This window comes from Balaenoptera ricei, chromosome 19 (assembly GCF_028023285.1).
Source record: "Balaenoptera ricei isolate mBalRic1 chromosome 19, mBalRic1.hap2, whole genome shotgun sequence".
NCBI classification, from domain to species: Eukaryota; Metazoa; Chordata; class Mammalia; order Artiodactyla; family Balaenopteridae; genus Balaenoptera; species Balaenoptera ricei.
The window spans coordinates 36,971,294-36,992,606 of NC_082657.1; the positions used below are offsets into that span (position 1 = coordinate 36,971,294).

A 21,313-nucleotide genomic window follows, 5' to 3' on the forward strand; every position below is an offset into this window, starting at 1 on the left:
TATTTTTTTTTTTTAATTTGCAAATATATGTACCTGTTTGGTGCATGTATTTTTTACATAAATGGGCTTATTTATTTATACTTCTGTGACATTCCTTTTTCTCTTAACTGCATATTTTAGAATGCTTTCCCTATCTGTTTGAGTGGAGCTGCTTTACTTTTTAAATTAGCTGCATGGTGCTCTGGGGTGTAGATGTGCCATGGTTTACTTAACCATTCTCCTGACGTTTGTTTGGGTGGTTTTCGGTTTTTTCCTTTTCCAAAGAGTGCTGCGGTGAGCATCCGTGTGCACAGCCTCTTAGTGTTTTTCTTTAGGATAAATATCTAGAGATATAATTGCAAAGTTGATAGATATTTGCATTTTTACAAACTACCAACTCGCCCTCCAGATGAAGGTGAACCCACTGCAGTCGAGCCAACAGTGTATGAGAGTATGTGCTGTTTCCCCACAAGCTCACCAACGCTGAATGTTATCAGTCGTTTAATACGTTGCAGTCTGGGCGAAGAAGCATTCCTTCACTCCATCTCATTCAACAAAAACATATCAAGTGTCAGAAAATATTAACAATCGTTTTTGTCACTATTGTTGTTGTTGTAGGGATGTGATAGGGAAAGGTATTTCAGGCAGAAGGAACGGCACGAACAAAGGCACGTGCTTCCTGTGGGTAGAATGGACCTACTGAGTCAGCTGGGGGTCCTTAGCTCTGAGTGTCAGAATCCAAATATGGCTGCCTTAAGCACAGTGGGAGTGTGTGTGTGGGGGGGGGGGCAGGGTTGCAGTGGCTGCGGGGAGATAGGAATTCATAGGCCCAAATCAAGAAAAAAGCAGGAGAAGTGGTCTAGTCGGAGAAGTGGTCAGGTTGGGCCTAAATCAAGGGGCTGTAACGAGAGAGGAAATGTAGGCTGGGCCAGAACAAAAGATCATGTTCCCTGCACCCTCCTGTTGGGCTGTGTCCTTGGGGAGACAGAATCTGTGTGGAATAGGGTTTAAGAGCACAGGCTCTGGGGTCCCTTCCTGGATCGGCCGCAAGGGGACCTGCACCTGTTTTTGTCTCACCTGTGAGGCGGGGATGCTGAGGGAAGGTCTAGTCCCTATTGCAGCCCTATACCCCCAGTGCTGTCCCAACCCTCTGCGGTCAGGATCGGGACAGGGAGAGTGATATGAGGGGCCAGCTACCCAGAGGCTCTAAACCCTCTACATAGCGCAGTTGGAAGTTGAGTTTCTGATTTCTGGGGTCCCTGAGTTCTGGGGCTTCTTTTCAAACCACAGGGCTGGCGTGGTGTGGGTGGAAGGGCCTCAGGTGCCCAGGCTTGAACGTGAGTCGCCTGCCTGCCCTTAGCGACATCGTTCTTAATCTGTGGCGCAGACCCCTCCCCCAGGGCAGAGCTGGCCAAGCCAGGTTGGCTCTGCTCCCTGTTCCATTTGCTTGCGGCTTTTCTTGTAATAACGGGACCTTATAACCAGGACTTTCAGGAGTGCACCATCCACAGGGCATCTTGGACCAAGACCTTGACCATGACCTGCCAAGAGGCCCCCTCACTCCTGTGGTTAAAAAAAAAAAAGCCATTCCACGGCCCTTCCGCTTTTACAGTTTGGTTTCTCCCTGTCCCACAAGGTCTGGTTCGCCTGCATGTGCTAACTTTACCCTGTTGATGTCTGGCCTTCCTTCACCTTCAGCTCTTGCATTTCTTGGTGGAACAGGTCTGGGTGTTTTGGGGTGGGGAGTGATGCTTGGCTGGGTAGCACTGTCCGCACACAACCTTCCTCGCCTCTGGCTCCCGGCTACTAAATGCTGTAGGAGCCCCCAGTTGCTGAGACAATCCAAAATCCCCACGTGTATTTCCAAACGCCCCCTACTACTGCTGAGCCGTGCTCCCACTCGACAGTTGGTTTATTCCATAGGTTGTGTAACTGCCACTGATGAATTAAATTGAAGCACTGATTGACAAGGCTCAGGAATGATCATAGTAATTGTTTATATTTTTAACCCTAATAAGTGTGAGGGTTCACATGGCCCAGGATAGAATCACGTTTAAAGAAGCACGAATCAGCAACCAAAAGTAATTGAATCACAGCATAGAATCACATTTAATGACGCACAAATCAGTAACCAAAAGTAATTGAAAAGAAATGCAGTTCCTCTTAAAGAATCCACCCACATTCACGCTGCTTGGGAGCTCCTTTCTGTCACCCAGCCAAAGAGCCCGGGCTTTCTCTGCCTCATCCCTTTCCCGCCCCTTTATTGAAACATCAGCGGAGCCTCCCTGCCAACAGGTATGAACCCTTCCTTAAATAGGAGACAAGAGAAAAAGAAACTCCAGAGATGTCTTAAGGAGGCAAAGGAAGGTGAGGAGGACCCCAGTAACTTACGTTATTTTTGTCCCATCCAAATGGGTACAGAAATCTTCCGTTTAAAAAGCATGTTTCTATCTGTTGTCTCTGTTGTACCTCAAAGCTCTCTGAGGTGGGCAGAGGAAGGCGACTGCTCCCATTTTGCAGATAAGCAATCCTCTTAGTGATCTGCCCAAAATAAAGCTGGGCAGTGAGTGATGCAGAAGAGATTCCAGTGACTCTAGGCCGAACCACTGAGAAGCTGAGGGCTGGAATTCACCCCAGGCCCATTTGGTTCTAACACTCTGTGTTGCCTTTAGAGAATCTGGGATCAAGAGGGGGAAAAAGGCAAAGTGAAAAGGTCCACTGCTGTTGCTTCACAGACCCCTGGGATCTCGCACCCCATTTGCCTTGTGCTCCCTGATTCCTGACAAACCTGACTCAGGCTTCCTTGTGGGCGGTTGATAGGAATCTCATGCTCTGTTGATAGGAATCTCACGCTCTCTTTTTTTTTTCCCTAAACTTTATTTTATAGCAATTGTCATGATTAGAGAAGTAACTAACACATTTAAAAACCTTCTCAGGGCCAAGGGATGTCAGAATATTTACAAACACATTCACGCTCTTTCTTTTTTTTTTTTTTTTTTAAGGAATTCCTTTATTTTTATTATTTATTTATTTATTTATTTATTTTACTTTTGGCTGTGTTGGGTCTTCGTTTCTGTGCGAGGGCTCTCTCCAGCTGCGGCAAGTGGGGACCACTCTTCATCGCCATGCGTGGGCCTCTCACCATCGCGGCCTCTCTTGTTGTGGAGCACAGGCTCCAGGCGCGCAGGCTCAGCAACTGTGGCTCACGGGCCTAGTCGCTCCGCGGTATGTGGGATCTTCCCAGACCAGGGCTCGAACCCGTGTCCCCTGCATTGGCAGGCAGATTCTCAACCACTGCGCCACCAGGGAAGCCCCCACGCTCTTTCTTGAAAAATGTTTTCCGGCTTTATTGAGATACAGTTGACATATAACATTGTATAAGTTTCAGGCATACAATATACTGATTTGATGGGAATCTCATTTTCTTGTAACATCATCTAGCTGCTTTTTTTAAAATCATAACTTTCTTAGGAAGAAACTCGTCTGCCACCACCCTGTGGGAATGTCCCCTCCGGCCTCTGTTCCCGAGCCCCACATCACCTGCTGGGCCCTGGGCTGTCCCCGTTTTCCACAGGCTGAGACATCCCCAGTTCTCTGGATTATGAGGTTTCTCTCTACAGCCCCCTTCCCCGCCACCCCCTCATCACAGCCCATCTGTCCCTGCGCTGCCCACTCTCAGCCCTTTTAATAGAACCGTCCTTGGGGAGGATGGTCTCCAGGGTGGTTTCATAACAGGCCTGGGAGAGGGCGGGGACACCCCAGTGCTGCCAAAGCATTTAATTGAATTCAGTATTCAGGGGGGTTGGCGGCTAAAAAGGCCCTAATGGGAGAAGAGTTTTCCAGGGTGGCCCTTCTTTCAGCTCCCCACCCGGATGGATGGGTGAGTGTGCCCATGTCAGAAAGGGTGGAAGAGAAAGTGGGGGAGAGGGGAGAGGATGCCTTTCTAAAAATACAGCCCGTCTGCATTGTGTTAGCTGGTTTCCCCAGAAGCCGCTGGGAACGGAGAGCTCCAGCATGGCACTAAGGTGCAGGGACCTGGGTACCTGGGTGGGCAGGGGCCTCCCTGCCTGGCCTCTTCATGCTGGGGACAAGGCTCTCCCAGGGGGGCTGCACAGCTCTGGATTAACCTTCCAGGAGGCCTGAGTGGCCAGTGGCTCCCAGCCCAGCCCCAGCACGTCTCAACCCAAACTAGACTCAGGTGGGGACCCCCATGCGATTACAAGGCACCGTCTTTGTTAACATTCTGGAGGGCTGATGCTTCCTGCTTCTGACAGGATGGAAGGAAGCCCAGTCAGGGTCTGGAGCTACAGCCTGGTCTCAGGACCTCCCTGCCACAGAACTGGGTTCCATCCGAGGCCATGTGCCCTTGGGTCCCAGGAAGCCACTGCGCTCACTCCCCAGTCACTAGGGCTTCCACAGGGAGAAGCCAAAGGAGCAGGGGTGGGCAGGGCTGGGGGCATCTTCTGACCAACCAGCTAGTGGGACTGTCAGCCTTTCAGGGCAGAAGGGAAAGTCTGAGGGCTTCACTCTTGAGAAAGACTAAAAATAGAATTGGGAAGGAAGGGAAGAGGGGTGGGAGGGAGGGTGGGAGGAAGGATAGGAAGCCATCCTTCCATCCTTCCAGGTCAGGCCGCCGTGGTGTTACAGAACGAGCACTGGAACAGACTAAGAATCCAAAGACCGCATTTCCAGGCCTGGCCCCATCTGGGCGTGCCGTGGAACCTCTCTCAGCCTTGGTTTACCTCATCGCACTTCCCATCAGGGTGAAATCTAATAGCACAGGAAAGTACCTTGGGAGATGTGAAGTGCTTTGCAAGAATAAAAAATTGTTAATGATCTACAAACAGTCTTTCTTAAATATTGTTTTTTCCTGATTTCAGACTGTAGACCCTAATTTTCAGTCCTTCACCCAGGGATAATGCCTGTTAACTTTGTGAAAAGCCTCCCAGGCTTTTTTATGGAACTATTCATATTTCTCATAATTTGGATAATACTGTATGTTTTATAACTGCTTTTTAAAAAAATCTATTACAACACAAGCATTTTACCATGTTATTAAATAATCTTTTACAAGTTATTTACCCATAGTTTGTCTAGTGCCCTACTTATGGACATGTAGCTTTTTTAGCTTGTTTTGTTTTTGTTTTTTGGATTATAAATGGCACTGTAGTGAACATTGTTACAGATAAATCATTAGGTGCCCTCTCTGGTTTCCTTAGGAAATTTCTCCCAGGGAGAAGATTGCTGAGTCCAAGAGTAAGAACCTTTTAAATGATCTTAATTCATTCTGTAAAACTGCCCTCCAGAAAGATGTACCACTTTATACACTCACAAACAGTATAAGAAAAGTGCCAGTTTTGGTGCATCTTTGCCAGCACTGCAAATGTTGCCAATTCCACTGGCAAAAAAAAGAAAGAATATCTTTGACTTCTAGTGAGCTTTAACATTTTCCCATGTATTTACTGGCCAATTGTAATTCTTTGATGAATCTCCAGCTCATATCCTTGCCTAGTGTTTCTCTTGGTGCATTATGATTTGTGCCATCCTGAAATCCAAGTGAGGAATGGCAGTGCCAGGCTAGATAGACAGATTGTGGGGTCCTGGCACCCTCTGTCTGCCTTCCCCCACAACTGGATCCTCCAAACACACATGTGCACATATGACCTGTTCCTCTCCTGAGGTTCAGAGGCCCGGGGTCTCCCACGAACACGCAGCCATTAGGGTCTGGGCCCCTCTGCCTGGAGGCTGTGGGTTGAGTGGTCGCTGTGTCATCCCTCCCTGCTGGTGGTACATCATGACCAGCACCTTCAATGTCACTCTGCCTGCCACGCTGCCAGGCCCTCCCTTCTCCCCTCTCAGAGCCATCCTCACCCAGGCCTGTCCTTCTAGGCACTCAGGACGGCCCTCAGCTCTGTTCCTCTGTGTCCTCCCAGAGCCCACTGTCCACTTCTGACCACAGGGGACTTCCGACCCTTCCCCACACTTGTCCCTCTGCTTCTTAATAAATGCAGTTTACTTGAAATTATTCAAGGGTCATCCTGTATTGTGTTGCCTTGCTTTTCTTTTCCTCTTTCTTTTTTCTTCCTTCCCTCCTTCCTTTCTTCCTTTCCCCCCCCCCTTCTTCCTTCTTTCTTCCTTTTTTTGGGGGGGTGGCAGGGAACATGTTTTAACTTTTAAGACCAAATAATACAATGACCTTCCCTGAGCCAAGCAGGTGAGTCTTGCAGACGGAGCCTTGCTGCCCGGGTGAAGCGCCGCGCTGGGCCTGCGCTTGGGAACCAGGGTTTCGGGGATGGAGGGGTCAGTGTGGTCCCCGGTGCCCCTGCCCCAGCCCGGGCTTGCACTGTCCCCTCCGCCCGCCGAGAGAGTCCGAGCAGGGCCCAGGCGTGCCCGTCGCAGCAGGGCCCAACCCTCGTCCTCGCCTTCCCTCCCTAGGGCTCCTGCTCCACGACGTAACCATGGCCGGCCTGCAGGAGCTGCGATTCCCCGAGGAGAAGCCACTGCTCCGGGGCCAGGACGCCGCTGAGCTGGTGAGTCGCCCCTTCGCGGTCCTGAGGGCGGAGGGCGCCACCTCGTGACCGAGAAGGAAACCGCGCGCCTTTCCTTTAGTCTTGCTGATGGCTAGGAGATGGCCGTCCATCCCGTGAGCCACGCACCAGGAATCCTCACGCCACCCTGAGAAGCCTTGTCCCCGCCTTGGGAGAGTTCCCGGCCGGGCTGAACGCCCACGCGGCTAAAACCCAGCCAACCTCGCTGTGGGTTTGGCTGTCTTTGGGGCTGGGAGGCTCTGTAGAAGAGTTATTCCCATTTCAGTGATGAGAAAACCGAGGCACAGAAAGGTTAACTCACTTGGCCAGGGTTACACAGCTCTCAGGGAATGAGGCCCGTATTCAACCCCTGGTTGTGGGCAGCCGTTGAGCCCCAAGAGGGTCCCCGCTGGGCAGTGCTGCCTCCAGTGGGGTCACGATGCTTCCCCAACTACCTGGGCCTTTCATGTCTGAAGCCTCTCTTTTTTCCTCATAAGCCTCTGAGGTATGAGGGAAAGTTACCGGCAGGCAGTGTTTACAGGAGCAGTGGGATCAAGGCATTTGAGGTTGTTATTTTATCCCAAAGGGCCCTCGTCTGAACACCAGGCGTTAGATTTCAGAATTAGTTCTACCCACGTTTTCTTTTTTTTTTTTAATAGCATTTTTTTTTAAACGTTCTTACTTTTATTTATTTATTTATTTGGCTCCGTTGGGTCTTCGTTGATGTGAGCAGGCTTTCTCTAGTTGCGGTGAGCAGGGGCTACTCTCCGTTGCGGTGCTCGGGCTTCTCATTGCGGTGGCTTCTCTTGTTGCCGAGCATGGGCTCTAGGCGCGAGAGCTTCAAGTAGTTGTGGCTCGTGGGCTCTAGAGCGCAGGCTCAGTAGTTGCGGCACACGGGCTTGGTTGCTCTGCAGCATGTGGGATCTTCCCGGACCAGGGCTCGAACCCGTGTCCCCTGCATTGGCAGGCGGATTCTTACGTTTTCTTGTTGTGGTGACACCCAGCACAGCTTCCCTTTCCCTCCTGCAAGGAAAAGCTATGGGTCCATTGCTCACAGAATCCTGGGGCATCACGGCTGTAGGTCCCTGCTGGTTATGCCGCCCAGCCCCCCTCACTTTATAGATGGGGAAGCCAGGAGCCCAGGCCCTGGAACCTCAGCACACCCTTCTTTGCTCTGCCCCCAGCCTCCCAGATCCTCCCTCCAGAAGGAGGTGAGCCCAAGAGCTGCTGAACTCCACATGTTGGGACAGAGTGGCTGTCCAGGTGCCAGGGGCCCAACCACATGAGGCCGGCAGTCCTGTCCCCAAGAAGGGTACAGTGTTTTTTTTTTTTTCTTTTGCCCCGCCACTTGCAGGATCGTAGTTCCGCCCCCCGCCCCCGCCCCCCGACCAGGGATTGAACCCGGGCCCTCAGCAGTGTGAGCGCGGGGTCCTAACCACTGGACCACCAGGGAATTCCCAGGGTGCAGTCTTAACTTTTAAAACAGAACTTCAAGTTAACTTATGAGACCTGATTACCTGAGGGCAACCCCCAGGAATGGTCAGGGAACAGCTGGTGAGCTGGACACTTTGTAGACTTTTGATTCTAATTCTACTTCCTCACTGTTCCAGGCCCCCATCATCTCTTGCCCAGGTGCTCCCCGCTGGTACGGGTGTGCATCTGTGGGTGGCACAGAAAGCTGAGGGCACCTTGGCCTCGCGTGTTCTCTTCCACTCCTCGCCTCGGCACGGCAGGCCCACCCCGCTTCTTTCTGCTTGAAGGAGCCTCCCCACTGGTCTCCTTGCTCTGTACAACCTTCTAAAATACATCATGTCATTCCTGGCTTTCTGATGTGTTCCATTCCCTTGTTCCAGCCCTTCATGAGTCCTGCCCTTGGCTTGGTAAGGCACCCTTGTATCCTAATTATAAATTTCCCTTTTTTGCCTAGACTGACCAGATTTGATTTCTATTACTGGCCACCATCCCTCCTGAGGCCTGTTTTTAACTATTGTTCTTGGCTTTGGTAAGGTACCCCTGTAATTTTATCCTTTTTGCATAAACTAAAAATTCCACACATCATGTCACTTTTCTGCTCACAGTTGGCCAGTGGCTGCCGTAGCACTCAGAGTTGCAGCCACAGCCCTTCCCGGGGCCCAGGATGTGCTCTGCACCCCCTCCCCCTGCTCGCTCCTATCCTGTCTCCCAGGCTCACTGCTCCTCCTTGAACAAGCTGATCATATTCCCAGCTGTTCCCTCTGCCTGGGACACGCCAGCCGCAGGACTTTTCAGGGCTGGCCCTTCATTTTATTCAGGCTCTGCTCAAATGCCCCCTCCTCAGGCAGGCCTTCTCTGACCACCGGGTCTAACATTGACACCCGCACACCCTCCGGGCCTGGCACTTACCGCTCTCGGGCTCTGCCCCACAGGCTCCTGGAGCAGAGACCCTGTCCGTTTTGTTCCCCGATCTCCCCAGTTCCTAGCACAGTGCCTGGGACACAGTAGGCTCTCAGTAAAGACTTGGGTCGGGTGGAAGCTATAGATTGTGATGCAGCTCAGAAGGAAGAAGTTTTTCAGAACTCTCTGAAAAGTCCCTCCTCCCCACAAACAGCCCGTCTTTCGAGGCATGCGAGCAGAGACCAGCCTTCTTGTGAGGGCGTGGTGGGCCGGATGGTGGCTCTCAGGGACCCCTGCACTCATCACCAGGGCTCAGGGGTGGGGGGCTGCCTGCTGGTACGGGGTGTACAGCTGTGGGCGGCACAGAGCGCTCAGGGCACCTTGGCCTCACACGTTCTATGCCTGTCTCTTCCACTCCCCACCTTGGCAGGGCACCCCAAGAGATGCCCTCGCACCCCTTCTCTGCCCAGCCTGGCCCAGCACCTCGCTGTCCCTCCCTCCCTGAGTCCCTTTGACCAGCCCCCTGGCTCTGCCTTCTTCCTGCTGCATTTGGTGTCTCTCACCTCATCCCACCTGGACCAGAGTCGGCTCGCCTGCACGAGGGTCTGCGTCTCAGTCCTCCACGGAGGCTGCAAATCCCCAGCTCAGTTCCTCTCCCTTCTCGGGTCAGCACAAGCCCCATGGACCTGGTCACTGGTCACATCTGCTTTTCCCAAGGCGTATTAATGGCCCCATCCTCAACCCCCCCAAATCCTCCTAGGTGCTCCCAGTGTGGCCTTTCCAGATTTCAGTGACAGCTGGTCCAGTCCTGTCTTGAAGTTCTGCCTCGCTCTCTGCCTCTCTCTCTCCCAGGCGGTTGGTTACACCCACAGACAGATTCCCCTGTCCAGCTGCACGGGACAGAAGTGCCAGTCCTTTTCACTTTTTAAATCTTCCTCAACCTTCCAGGTGCAAATTCCCTGAGTCCACTGAGGGGCAGATACTTCCACAGGGTTACCCACCGTCCCTCCGCCATTTCAGACTCGCTTGCTTCTGAAGTCTTTGCCTGGTGTGTCCAGGGCTCCGTGGAAGAATTGTTGATTCTCCCCGTGCCTGCGTCCCCCACCTGGGTCTCCTTAGGCCGCTCCTGGGCCTCCTCACCTCCTCTCAGCTGGGCCCTCTCTCCCACCGGTTTTCCTTGGAATGTTCATGTGGTTCCTCCCAGGCCTCCGGTGTCTCTGGATTGGCTTGTATTATTCCTGCTGTTTCTTGGTTTGGGGTCCTGCCCATCTGAAGCTTCCCATCCCCTTGAAAACCTCCTGCATCTCTTTCCCTGGCGCCCCCTCGGGCAAGGTCTTCCAAGGTAAGAGGATTCATTGATAACCAGCCTCGACCCTTTCCCCCAGACCCCTGCCCCCTTCCTTGGAGGGTCCAGGAGTGGCCACCTCCATGCTCTCCTCCCCTCCCCATGCAGAGCCCCCAGGCTCTGGAGGAACCAGGAGGGGAGGTTAGCCGTTGTTGATTTCAGCTGAGACCTGGCTTTCCTTTTTCGTGTGAGAGCCTCTAGTGCTGTCTGATTTTTTCCACCACCCCTCCCACTCCAACTGCCAGAATGCAGGTGGGTGAACTTCTTATTTTGAGAGTAAAACATCAGCATCGCTGGTTTTCATTGTTTTCCTCCCTGCTCCTGTGATTTGGGTTCATTTTCCTTCTTGTTGCACCTAGTAGCCCTGCCCTTCACTTGCTGTCCTCCCATAATATCCTGGTTCTAGTCTGTCTCATTTATCCACATATGTATTCAGTAGCATCTGTAGCACACAGAGTCCAGTGCAGGAGTGCCAAGGACAGAATGACTGCTCTCTGTGCCCTTTGTTTAATCCTCACAGACACTGAGGCTTGGAAGCTAAGTGATCTGCCCACAATGAGCAGAGGAGAGCAGAGAGGGTTCTAGACAGACACAGTAGAAGGCAAGGCAGAGGCCCCAGATCTCTGCTCTTCCTGGATATGTGGGATCCCCCCATGAGGTTTCCTTCCCCAGACAGAGACCCAGGGCGGGTGTAGAGTGTCTGAGGGCCGCCGGGCTGCATCGGGGAGAGCCTGGCAACGCAGACACATGGGGTTCAGGCCCCCATTCCTCCACTCTCCATTTCTGCCACCTTATAAACACTGGGTATATCTAAACCGTGCTCCCCTCATTCATGAAGTTAGACTTGTTCATCCAGATCTGTTTGTGTTTGAGGAGCCTGGTCCATGCCAGGCTTTATGGTGAGAGCTGAGCCAGACGTGGTCCACACCCTCTCGGTGCCTGCAGTCCAGTGGGAGGGATGGGCACCAATCAGAGACTCACACCAGTCACCATAAATGAGCCTAAAAGCAGGGGATTTGGGTACTTTGAGAGCATGAAGCAGGCAGGTCTGGAAAGGTGGGAGCAGCTACTGCAGAGGCCCAGACAGAGCCTTTGTGCAGGTCAGAAAAGCCCCCTTCTCCCTCGAGGCGTGGGTCTCAGCTTCTCCATCCCTAAAGTGGGTGTGATAGTCAGGCCCGCCTCTGTGCTTGTGCCCTGATGGGCGACCTCAAAAGTCATCTGTCGGGGCAGCGGGCAAAGCGCTGAACAGCAAGAATTTGGGGTCAGAGATTATTCCATCACTTCCTAGCCACATGCTTCCGTCTCTCTGAGCCTCACCCTTCTCACCTGCAAAGTGGAAATCTTCACATTTTCAATTAATAGGTAAAAAAAAAATTAACAGGTAAAATCGATGTGTGTAGCTGCTCGTAACCTCATCTGTCAAGTACTAAATGGCCTGATGCCCGGCGCTTGGAAAGCCCTCTGTCACTTTTGTTAACATTAAGATAGACTGGGGAGGGACTTCCCTGGCAGTCCAATGGTTAAGACTGCATGCTTCCACTGCAGGGGGCCGGGTTTGATCCCTCTTCTGGGAACTAAGATCCCACATACCACATGGTGCGGCCAAAAAAAAAAAAAAGATAGCCTGGGGAACAGCAAGCGAGGCTGCTCAAGGCAGAGCCCCTGTGGCCACCTCCCTTCCCTGCCTGGGCCAGCCTGGGGCCTAACGAGCCACCCCCTCTGTTTGCCTTGCTTTAGGAGAATTCCGACACCTTCCTCTTGGCTGTGGACACAGACTGGAAGGTAGGTCTCTGCTCAGCCTCCCCAGATGGGGACCAGCTGCTGGCTGGCCCCTCCCCGCACCCAGCCTGTTTCAGAGGAGGGTCAGAGCCCTTCCGCGTGCCCCCAGCCTGAAGCCACAGGGACTGGGCACTTGGAAGCCTCCAGGACCACCCCCACTGCTCACAGTGGCTTTGCCTCCCCTCTGTCCCGTGGAGAAATGCCCCCTCTCTCCTTGAACAGGACAGGGAAAGGAGGGGAGGTCTGGGGGAGTGAGGATGCTGTCATCTGAATCAGCACTTTCCTCCTATGAAAGCCAGGTTGATGCTCCGAAATAGCTCCTGTTTCCATGGCAACAGTTGCCCAGGACAACCATGTCCTCTTTAGTTTGATGCCAGATTCCCTGTGAAACTGAAATCATTCTTTGTTTTTATTCCTCTGCATGATGATTTCTGATTTTGCTCACTTGGCCAACCATTCCTCCCCTGTGAGTCCCATAGTGGCCGTTTATTTCCGGGTCTCAGAAAACCCGTGACAGCAGACACAATGGGAGCTTCACAGGGCTCCAGGGCCCCGCTGGCCATCATAACGTACTGAACAAAGTCAGACCTTTCTGGGACCTTCCTCCTGGCTGGCAGGAGCTAGCCCCCAGGCCACCATCCAATTTGGGTCAGTCTCTCAGCCCCATGACAGCCTCAGCCTTGTGGTCTGGACGCAGGGGTGACGTGGAAGGAGGGGTGGCCTGCCGGCTCCTCCCCCAGGCGCACGGCGCTGCAGCCAGGATCTTAGGATCTGAGGATATGGATCCCAACTGTGCTTTGGACCCTGGGTCACCCGTCCTTCAAGGACGCAAGCAGAGGCATCAGAGTGGCCCTTGTGCACATGCTCTGGTCTCCTGGGAGCACCAGCTCCAAACACAAAGGCCTCTGGAGCTCGAGAAGACAGGATGGGGCCTGGGGGAGTGGGGAACTAGGGGCCGGGGAGGAGAGAAGGGAGAGATGTGTCCACAAGGTGGCCCAGGCCCAGCCAGAGTCTCCTTTGTCCTCCCTGCTCCAAATGAGGGCTGGAATGTGTGAACAGACAGACCCTCCCCCACAGGAGGGGGGATTGCTGAAATAAAATCCAGAGCAATCAGCCCCTGCCTGACATTGAGTGGGACTCACTGGATGCCAACGGTGCTGACTGCCAGCCCCCAAAACACACACACCCTGGGAGGCAGATTGGGGGGTGAAATAGGTGATGAGAATCCTGGGGTCCTCTTCACCCATCTGCCGGGCCCAGACTAGGGTGATCACTCCATATGTGTGGGACCTTGGTTCTCAAGATCCTTTGCTTGGTAAAGGGCAGCATGTGTTAAAAGGTACCTTACTGTCTACTCTGGGTACACCACACAGCGGCTGTTTTTTTTTTTTAATTATTTTTTTAGTAAAGCAGCTGCCAGGATGGCCCTTGTCTGGGCCAAGGCCTGGCAGGGATTTTATCCTGTTCAGTCCCTTGCCTCAGTGGGCCCAGCCAGTGGGGGAGGCAGAAGGACAAACTAGAGCTAGGAAGGCCTGGGTCCAGGTCCTGGCCCTGCCACGTGACCTCCAGTACAGGTTTTGTAGAGTGAGGCAGGCAGCTCAGCCCTCCCCGGGTGTTTGTAGGGTCGGGGTTGGTGCCCTTGGGCTGGGCACTCAGACCCTGGGCTGTGACTAGTGGCCACTAGAGCCAGACTGCCTGCGTGTGGTTCCTGGCTCTGTGCCCACTGGCTGTGTGATGTTGGGCAGGTTACAGAACCTCTCTGTGCTTCATTTTCCTTGTTTGTAAAGTGGGTGTTCAGAGGATAAAATAAAGTAACATGTGCAAAGCATTTGGATGGAGTATGGCACGTGGGAGGTATGGTACTAAGCATTTACTACTCTTAATGTGACCTCAGGCCCAGGGTGCTGAGATGCTGGTGAGCTCCACTGCTTACTAGCTGAGTGGGAGAATTTACTTCTCTGTGCTTCAGATTCTTCATCCTTTCTCATAGGTTTGTGAGGATTATGTGTTACCCTTGCTCCTTAAAGCTACCTGTGCAAGCAGCTACACTGCTTTTCTCCCATTTACAGATGTGGAGGCTCAGAGTTGTTGACTGACTTGCCTGAGGTCACACAGCAAAGACTAGCAGGGTTTGACTAGCAGGACCTGAGCCTGCCTTATTCAGCCACAACTGTACAACCTCCAGGGAGGAGGCCAACAGGTTGGAGAGACACACAGATTAATCCATTTCTCCCCTGGGCAGGCCTGGGGTCAGGTCTATAGTGATGTATGCAGCTTTTTTTCATCCTAGCAGCTCTGTGAGGAAGGCACAATTCCTATTTGACAGTTGAGGAGACTAAGGCACAGAGGAGTTAAAAATCTTGCCCAAGGTCACCAGCTAGTGGGTGGGGAAGCTGGAATTTAAACTCAGGTCTGTGGATTTGAAACCACTGAGCTGAGCAGAATTGGGAGGTCATGGCTTGGGTTGGGCAGTGTCTGAGATCTCCCAGGTCCAAGGGTGGGAAAGGCTACTCAGAGGTTCAGGTGGGCATAAGGTTGGATGGGGACCATGAAGGGGCAGGGTTGTAGTGGCAGAAAGGGTGGGAGGCCACCCCACCCTGCCCCTCTTCCAGAAGCATATGGGAGGATTTTGTGGGCAGTTCCGCAGACAGGGCTGTGCTTTTGCACACCACCTCAACTGCCAGAGCCTCTTCCTGTGCCGAAGTGGCTGCAGGGAACAGGGAACATGGCCAGAACATGAGGGGCTGGGGGATAGCCCATTCCACACCCCAGCTGCCCTGGGAGACCACAGGCCCCCAGCACTCTGCACTAGGCCCGCAGTGCGAGAGGTCAGAGAGGGGCAGGGAAAGTTATTGATGCCCCCCAGGCAGAGGACATGGCCAGGAATAGCATACAGGGCAGGTGCTGACCAGGTCACTAGGCACCCAGAGATGGGGAGGTGACCGCCTTCCCCGAGGGCAGCCAGCCAGCGTGCAGGGCTGTCGGCACAGTCTGGGACGAGTGGCGTGTTCCCTCACCAAAGAGGCAGAATGGGGGCACAGGTGCCCACACCCCTCCCTCCCTCTGTTGCTCTTGCTTCTCTCAGTCCTTGGGCTCCCTCCTCTGCTCCCCTCCCTGGCCTATTTCCTCTCCTCCTCTGCTCTCCTTTGCCTGCCCCTTCTAATCTCTTTACTCTGCCTGCATGTCTCTGGCCAGCTCCTCACCCAAATCTTGAGCCACGTGACCTCCAGCACCTGTCCTGCTGCTCAGGACAGCGGGAGGCGGCTCAAGCATCCTGCTCCCCAGAGACTCGAGAGCTGAGCCCCAGGCTGGGTGGCCCCAGGAAGGAGGGCTGGGTGTGTCTGCGGGAGGTGGGCATGTCCACGTGGACAAGCTGCCTCCTGTCCCTCCTCCTGTCTCTAGTGGCCCCCAGCCCCTTGTGCAGGATGGGGGTGGGGGAGGGCAGAGCTGGTGTGTGCCCACCAATCTACCCAGGCCCCCTGGCCCCAGAACCCCCATTTCCCCAGCGTGGGCAGGCGCTGGGTATACATGTGGGCAAAGTGGGGGCTGCCCAAGGGGAGACCCTGGGAGCGGAGAAGGAGCAGTCCCCTGGAGTAGGGTCATGACCCAGGTTGCCCCAGGCAGCAGTGACTCCCCTATCTCCTCAAGGTTAAGGGATCCAGGCCTTTCTGATGTGGAGGCTGGGCTTGGGGCGCTCTCGGGCGCTCCCTGCTCCCAGGGTATGGGTCAAGGGCTCTGCTGTCTAGGGCATGCCTCTGTGGTCCACCCTGCCCTGCTTCCGTGTGCTCGTCTTTGAGAGGCTCCTGTGTACCTGTCACAGGGCACACATGTACATGTGGCCTCTTGTCTTCCTAGGACCCGGTGTGCAGCTGCTGCTGTGAGCCTCTGTGCTGGGGGTGGGCCGGATGCAGGGGCTGGGGGCCACCAAGACTGATGTGTTGCTGGGGGCGGGAGGAGCAGGAGATGGGGTGAGTGAGGACCTTGGAAGCCAATCAGAGCCAAGTTTGTCTCCTGAAAGCCAATCTGGGAGCAGGGGCTCCGGGTGAGCGAGTGGCTGCTCAGAAACCCCGCAGGGAGGAGGGGCCAGCCCAGCCGCCCCCCCCAATCGCCGCAGGCTCTGCATATAAATGGCCCGGGAGCTGTGCCCCGTCATAGAGCCGCTGGTCTCCTACTTGCGCTGCTCCCTCCCTCTGGACTCTGGTGACTCAGGCCTTTGTTTGCCCTTCCTAGTCGAGGCCGGTGGCCTCCCTCAGCAAGATGCCGGAGTGCTGGGATGGGGTGAGTGCGGAGTCTGGGGGTGGCTGGGATGGGGTGAGTGCGGAGTCTGGGGGTGGCGAGGCGGGCGGGGAGGGAGGGGCATCCCTCTGCCTCTGTCTGGTGGTGGTTCTGCCTTCAGTCGCCTCACCTTGGGGGTCACTGAGCAAGGCCAGCAGGTTCCAGGCACCCTGGTCTGCTGCAGCGGTTGGGGGTAGCTGCTGGTCAGGGTCCACAGGGGAGGGCGGGGAAGGCTGAAATCTCTGCACAAACTGGAACGGGCTGTGACTTGTTTGTAAGCCTGTGTGGATCGGTGTGTAGGCATGTGTATATCCCACTGACGGTGTGCCCTCCGCCTGGCACGTGCCCAGCTGGCTCTGCCTGGCGCCTGTGACCACCTCAGCCCTGTGGAAGCTGTTCCCTGTGTGTCTGGGGTGTCTGTGCCTGCAGACACCTCCTGACCCTGCGAGGGTTGTCTTGGTTGTTTGGGGGACTGCAGGGTGCCAGTCAGGCAGAAGCAGAGAAGTCTTGGGTTGTGGTGTTAACTGGGCCATCGGGCTGGGGTCCCTGCAGGGAGAAGGGGGCCGCTGTGCCTTATTTTCTGGGCGTAGGAAGGCAATGCTGGAGGGATGAACCTGCAGGGCTAGGGGCCCCGGTGGGACCAGGGTGCCTCCTTCTGCCTGGGGGCAGCAGGTGCCCAGGCCCGGTGCTGTTCTAACTCCAGGAGGGAGAGGCAGGGGCAGACATACTCCTCTACCCCCTAGCCTGCCCTGCCGGGTCCGGAGGCCATGGGGCCGACCTCTACCCAGGCAACGACGTCAGCGCCTACCCGCCGCTGCAGACCCGGTCCTTGAATTATTGATGCGGTTGATGGGAAGAATCCAACCAGCCCCGAGCGCGTGCACGCGACCTGAAGCCCAACTAGGAGGGCCCCCCCCACCCCCGCAGCGCTCAAGGTCACGGATGAGGGGAGCCGGACAGGCAGAGAGAGGACATTAGAGCCCCCTCCCTTGCTGCCGCAGTGCCTCGCGCTGGCGCCCACCTGGAGGCGGCACGGACTCTGACGTCACCAAGAGCCAATGAGAGCCCTCGGCCCTGGGGATTGGGGGACTCAAAGCGTGTCCGGCTGCGGCCCTTGGGGCGCCCCTCTTGGGGACCTTTGGCCTCTATCAGGATTACCTGGATCTGAACTCCTGGGTCGGAGAGGGTGCAGGGAGGTCGGCGGAGGGTTCAGCCAAGGTCAGTGGGCAACCGGGCTGGTGCTCCCGATGGCCTGTCCAGGCCCAGCCCTTCCCATCCCCAGCGGGCTGAGCCTTAGTGGTGCAAGCACTGCGACTTAGTCCCGCTGCCCCGGGTGGGGCATGGGGACCTGGGCGGCCACACCGGGACTGGGAGGGGCAGACACTGCCCTCACACACACACCCATGGGGAGGTGGAGATCTGGGAGGACCACGCCCTGGGCCCTGACTTGTGCTCTGCGGGCTAGAGCTGACCCCGCTCTGAGAACTATGCCGCAGGAAGCGCATTGCAGCTCTTGTGCTGTGGATGCTCTCTCCTGCCCCCACCCCACCCTCCATAGCACCGTGCGCCCCTCTTGCCCCATAACTTGCCCTTCATAGAACTGAGCTCCTTCTGCCCCCAGCGCCCCCCTCCCATAGCACCGTGCGCCCCTCCTGCCCCATCCCACCTTCCTTAGCACTGTGCACTCTTCCTGCCCCAGGCCCTGCCCTCCAGAGCCAGCAGAGCATGGGGGGTGGGGATGAGGCAGGGCCCCCAAGCAGGGACAGGCACCCTGTGGAGAGGCTGCCGGCTCAGAATTCTCTTGCATGGAGCTTGATCTCTTCCTCAGAAAAAGCAGCCTGAGGCTGGCACCTGGCAAGGCGCCCCCCTCTGCCTTCTCTGAACTTGACCTTGGGCAAGTCAGTTCTTTCCCAGCCTCCGTTTCCTCCTCTGTGAGGATAAATAAGAAGATACATGAAAAGTGTCTGGTCAGTGTTCAGTGAGCAGGAAGTGTTCCTTGTTTTGACAGCCCTGAGGGAGGACAGGCCTGGGCTGTGGGGAGGCTGTGGTGGGCTCGGGCCGGCCTGGAGGACTCCCAGAAGTGTGGCTCCCGGGGTGCAGCCTTGAGCCACAGGGTTGGCACTGCCTTGTCTCTCCCCACTGGAGACAGGCCTCGACAGTGGTCCTCTGAGCCCAGACCCAAGAAGGCCAGTCCCCAAGAAGATGTTTCCTGCCTGAGTCTCTGCTTTCCTGTCGGAGGCAAGAACGTAGGTTGTCTCTGAACCTGAGCATCCTAGTGTCCTCCACCTGAAAGATGGGGAAAAGAGCTCCTTCTCTCTTGCATAACACCTGGCACACAGTAGGTGCTCAGTCACATCTGACTGTCCTTGACCCTAGCCCCACCTCCAACTCCCCGGGGCCACCCCCTGTAGTTCCCAGGACTCCCCCTGGTGCCAGCAGGGCTGTTTATTCAGCTTTGGCAGACCCTCTTGGAGCCTCCCCATGAGTGGCCAAGAGGGAGTAGTTTGCAGAAGGACCAGCCAGCAGGGCGCCTCCCCAGGGCTCAGGGATGCCCACACACGGCAGCCCCCTTTCTGGGGCCCTTTCCAAGTGCTAAACACTCGGCAGATATCAGCTTGTTTAGTTCTCACAGAGTCCTGATGAGGTGGCTCAAGCAGAGGTGGCTGAGGCACAGAGAAGTGCATGCCCCGCTCAGAGTCACACAGTAAGGGCTAGAGCAGGTCTCGAACCTGCAGCATCCAGCTCCTGCTTCCTGAAGAACTGACGACCCTGAGCAGCCAAACCAAAGGCGTGAACACAGGAGGACCCCAGAGTGGCCACTGCAGAAGGCCTTTGGGGAGGGGGTGGGAGTCTAGCCTGAGGGAGGCCTTGGGGATCACGGAGAGGCAGGAGCAAGAGCGTGGAGGTGGAACCAGGGGCAGGTGTCGGGGTGGGAGGCTGGGCTGGCCAGCAAGGGGTCTTTGCCGTGGATTCTAGGTGAGCTGTTGAGGCCAGTCCCCTTCAGGAGCTGCGGCCCTTTTGAAGGCTTCTGAGTCGAGGGGGAACATGATGAGGGCGGGACTCAGTGGGGATGGCAGAGCTGTCCTGGAGGGGCTGCAGTGAGATGGGGAAAATGGGCCTCACTGGACCCTGGAGGCCTGAGTGCAGCAGGGCCTGAGCCTGGGCAGTGGCAGCTCATCCCACTGGCTGGTTTGCAGAGGAGACCAGAACTTTCACGTGCAGACCAGTTCACGTTGCCCCTGTGCTGAACAGCCTTGGGAAGGGGTGCTCCCTCTGGTCTGTCCTCTCTGGGGGTGGCTGGGGGTGGTGAGAAGGGGACGCACCACCCTATGGGGGTGAAAGTCCCGCCAGAGGCCCAGCAGCCCCCAGGCTGCCCCACAGCGTCATTTCCCGGAAGAGCCGGGAGTGGGGGCTGCCCGGAGCGTCCAGCGCTGTCTCTCCCCTCCAGGAGCACGACATCGAGACGCCTTACGGCCTTCTGCACGTGGTGATCCGGGGCTCCCCCAAGGGGAACCGCCCGGCCATCGTCACCTACCATGATGTGGGTCTCAACCGTAAGTGCGCCTCAGCCTCGTTTGGCCCTCCACTGCCTCGAATCTCCCCGAACAGTGAGGCCCCCCTCCCTCCCCACAGAGTCCCGTAGCTCCCCACTCACGCTCAGCTCTGTGCCCCTAGCCATTTGGGTCTTGCTTTCCCCGCAGAACCATGAGGCTGATCACCTCTGCCTCGACCTCCCTTTCAGCATCCATGGGCCTCCCTCCCCGCCTCTCCCGGCTCAGCCACAGCTGAGAGCTTTGTCTTTGCAGACAAGCTGTGCTTCAATACCTTCTTCAACTTTGAGGACATGCAGGAGATCACCAAGCACTTCGTGGTGTGTCACGTGGATGCCCCCGGTCAGCAGGTGGGGGCCTCGCAGTTTCCGCAGGGGTAGGTACCCGGAGCGACCCACCCCCCAGCTTTCCCCAGCCCTGTACCCCCGGCTGCACTGGGCCTGACCGCCTGCTCTGCCTGCAGGTACCAGTTCCCCTCCATGGAGCAGCTAGCCGCCATGCTTCCCAGTGTGGTGCAGCACTTCGGGTGAGTCCTCGCCCAGCCCTGCCCCGCCCCCGTGCTGGGGGCCAGGGCGCGCCCCCCATTTCCGCAGAGCCAGCAGGCTCTCGCTGAGCGCTGAGGGCTATGGGTGGGTCTGCTGTGGATGGCAGTCATGGGAAACCCCTAGAGTGACCAGCCATGCTCTCTATCAGGTTCAAGTACGTGATTGGCATTGGAGTGGGAGCCGGAGCCTACGTGCTGGCCAAGTTTGCAGTGAGTCTCTCCACCCGCCCCTGTAACTAATCCCAGGACTGGTCTCTCCCAGGGGCAACCCCACAGGAACTTTCCTTCCTCTCCTCCTTTCCTCCTCCCCCTACTTCCTCTTCACTTAGGAAAGTCCTTTTTTCTTTTTTTCCTCCAAGGAAATTAACTTAAAAAAAAAAAAAAAAGGTTACTTTTTCTATACAATTCCTTAAAACGCTATGCGCCATAAGTTGCTTCAACCATTATCCAAAACCAAACTTTCTCTTAGCAACAAACTATACAACTAATTACTCCAGCCACTAAATAAGGATTATCCTAATCACTCATTCACTAATTAGGGTAATACTTAAACATGAATCTTTTTTTTTTTTTAATTTTTTTTTGGCTCTCATCCCTCTTTTTTTTTTTTTTAATTTTATTTCTTTATTTATTTATGGCTGTGTTGGGTCTTCGTTTCTGTGCGAGGGCTTTCTTTAGTTGCGGCAAGTGGGGGCCACTCTTCATCGTGGTGCGCGGGCCTCTCACTATCGCGGCCTCTCTTGTTGCGGAGCACAGGCTCCAGATGTGCAGGCTCAGTAGTTGTGGCTCATGGGCCTAGTTGCTCCGCGGCATGTGGGATCTTCCCAGACCAGGGCTCGAACCCGTGTCCCCTGCATTGGCAGGCAGATTCTCAACCACTGCGCCACCAGGGAAGCCCCCAACATGAATCATTTTTTAATCTAAAATTATACTTATGTTA

At 55.3% G+C, this 21,313-nt stretch overlaps 1 protein-coding gene across 9 annotated transcripts in view; it reads left to right on the forward strand.

Annotated features, from left to right (window-relative positions):
* Nucleotides 1-21,313, forward strand: part of NDRG4 (NDRG family member 4) — an 84,172-nt gene that overhangs the window by 54,294 nt on the left and 8,565 nt on the right. For 6 of the 9 annotated variants that reach the window (XM_059903664.1, XM_059903663.1, XM_059903662.1 and 3 more), the window contains exons 2-8: nt 6,415-6,509; nt 11,962-12,006; nt 16,234-16,281; nt 19,727-19,832; nt 20,085-20,205; nt 20,293-20,355; nt 20,523-20,583. In XM_059903664.1, the coding sequence (XP_059759647.1) occupies nt 6,438-6,509; nt 11,962-12,006; nt 16,234-16,281; nt 19,727-19,832; nt 20,085-20,205; nt 20,293-20,355; nt 20,523-20,583 (516 nt within the window). In that variant the 5' untranslated portion in view covers nt 6,415-6,437. The remainder of the gene's footprint in view (nt 1-6,414; nt 6,510-11,961; nt 12,007-16,233; nt 16,282-19,726; nt 19,833-20,084; nt 20,206-20,292; nt 20,356-20,522; nt 20,584-21,313) is intronic. The other 3 variants (XM_059903661.1, XM_059903666.1, XM_059903667.1) reach the window with 2 other exon arrangements.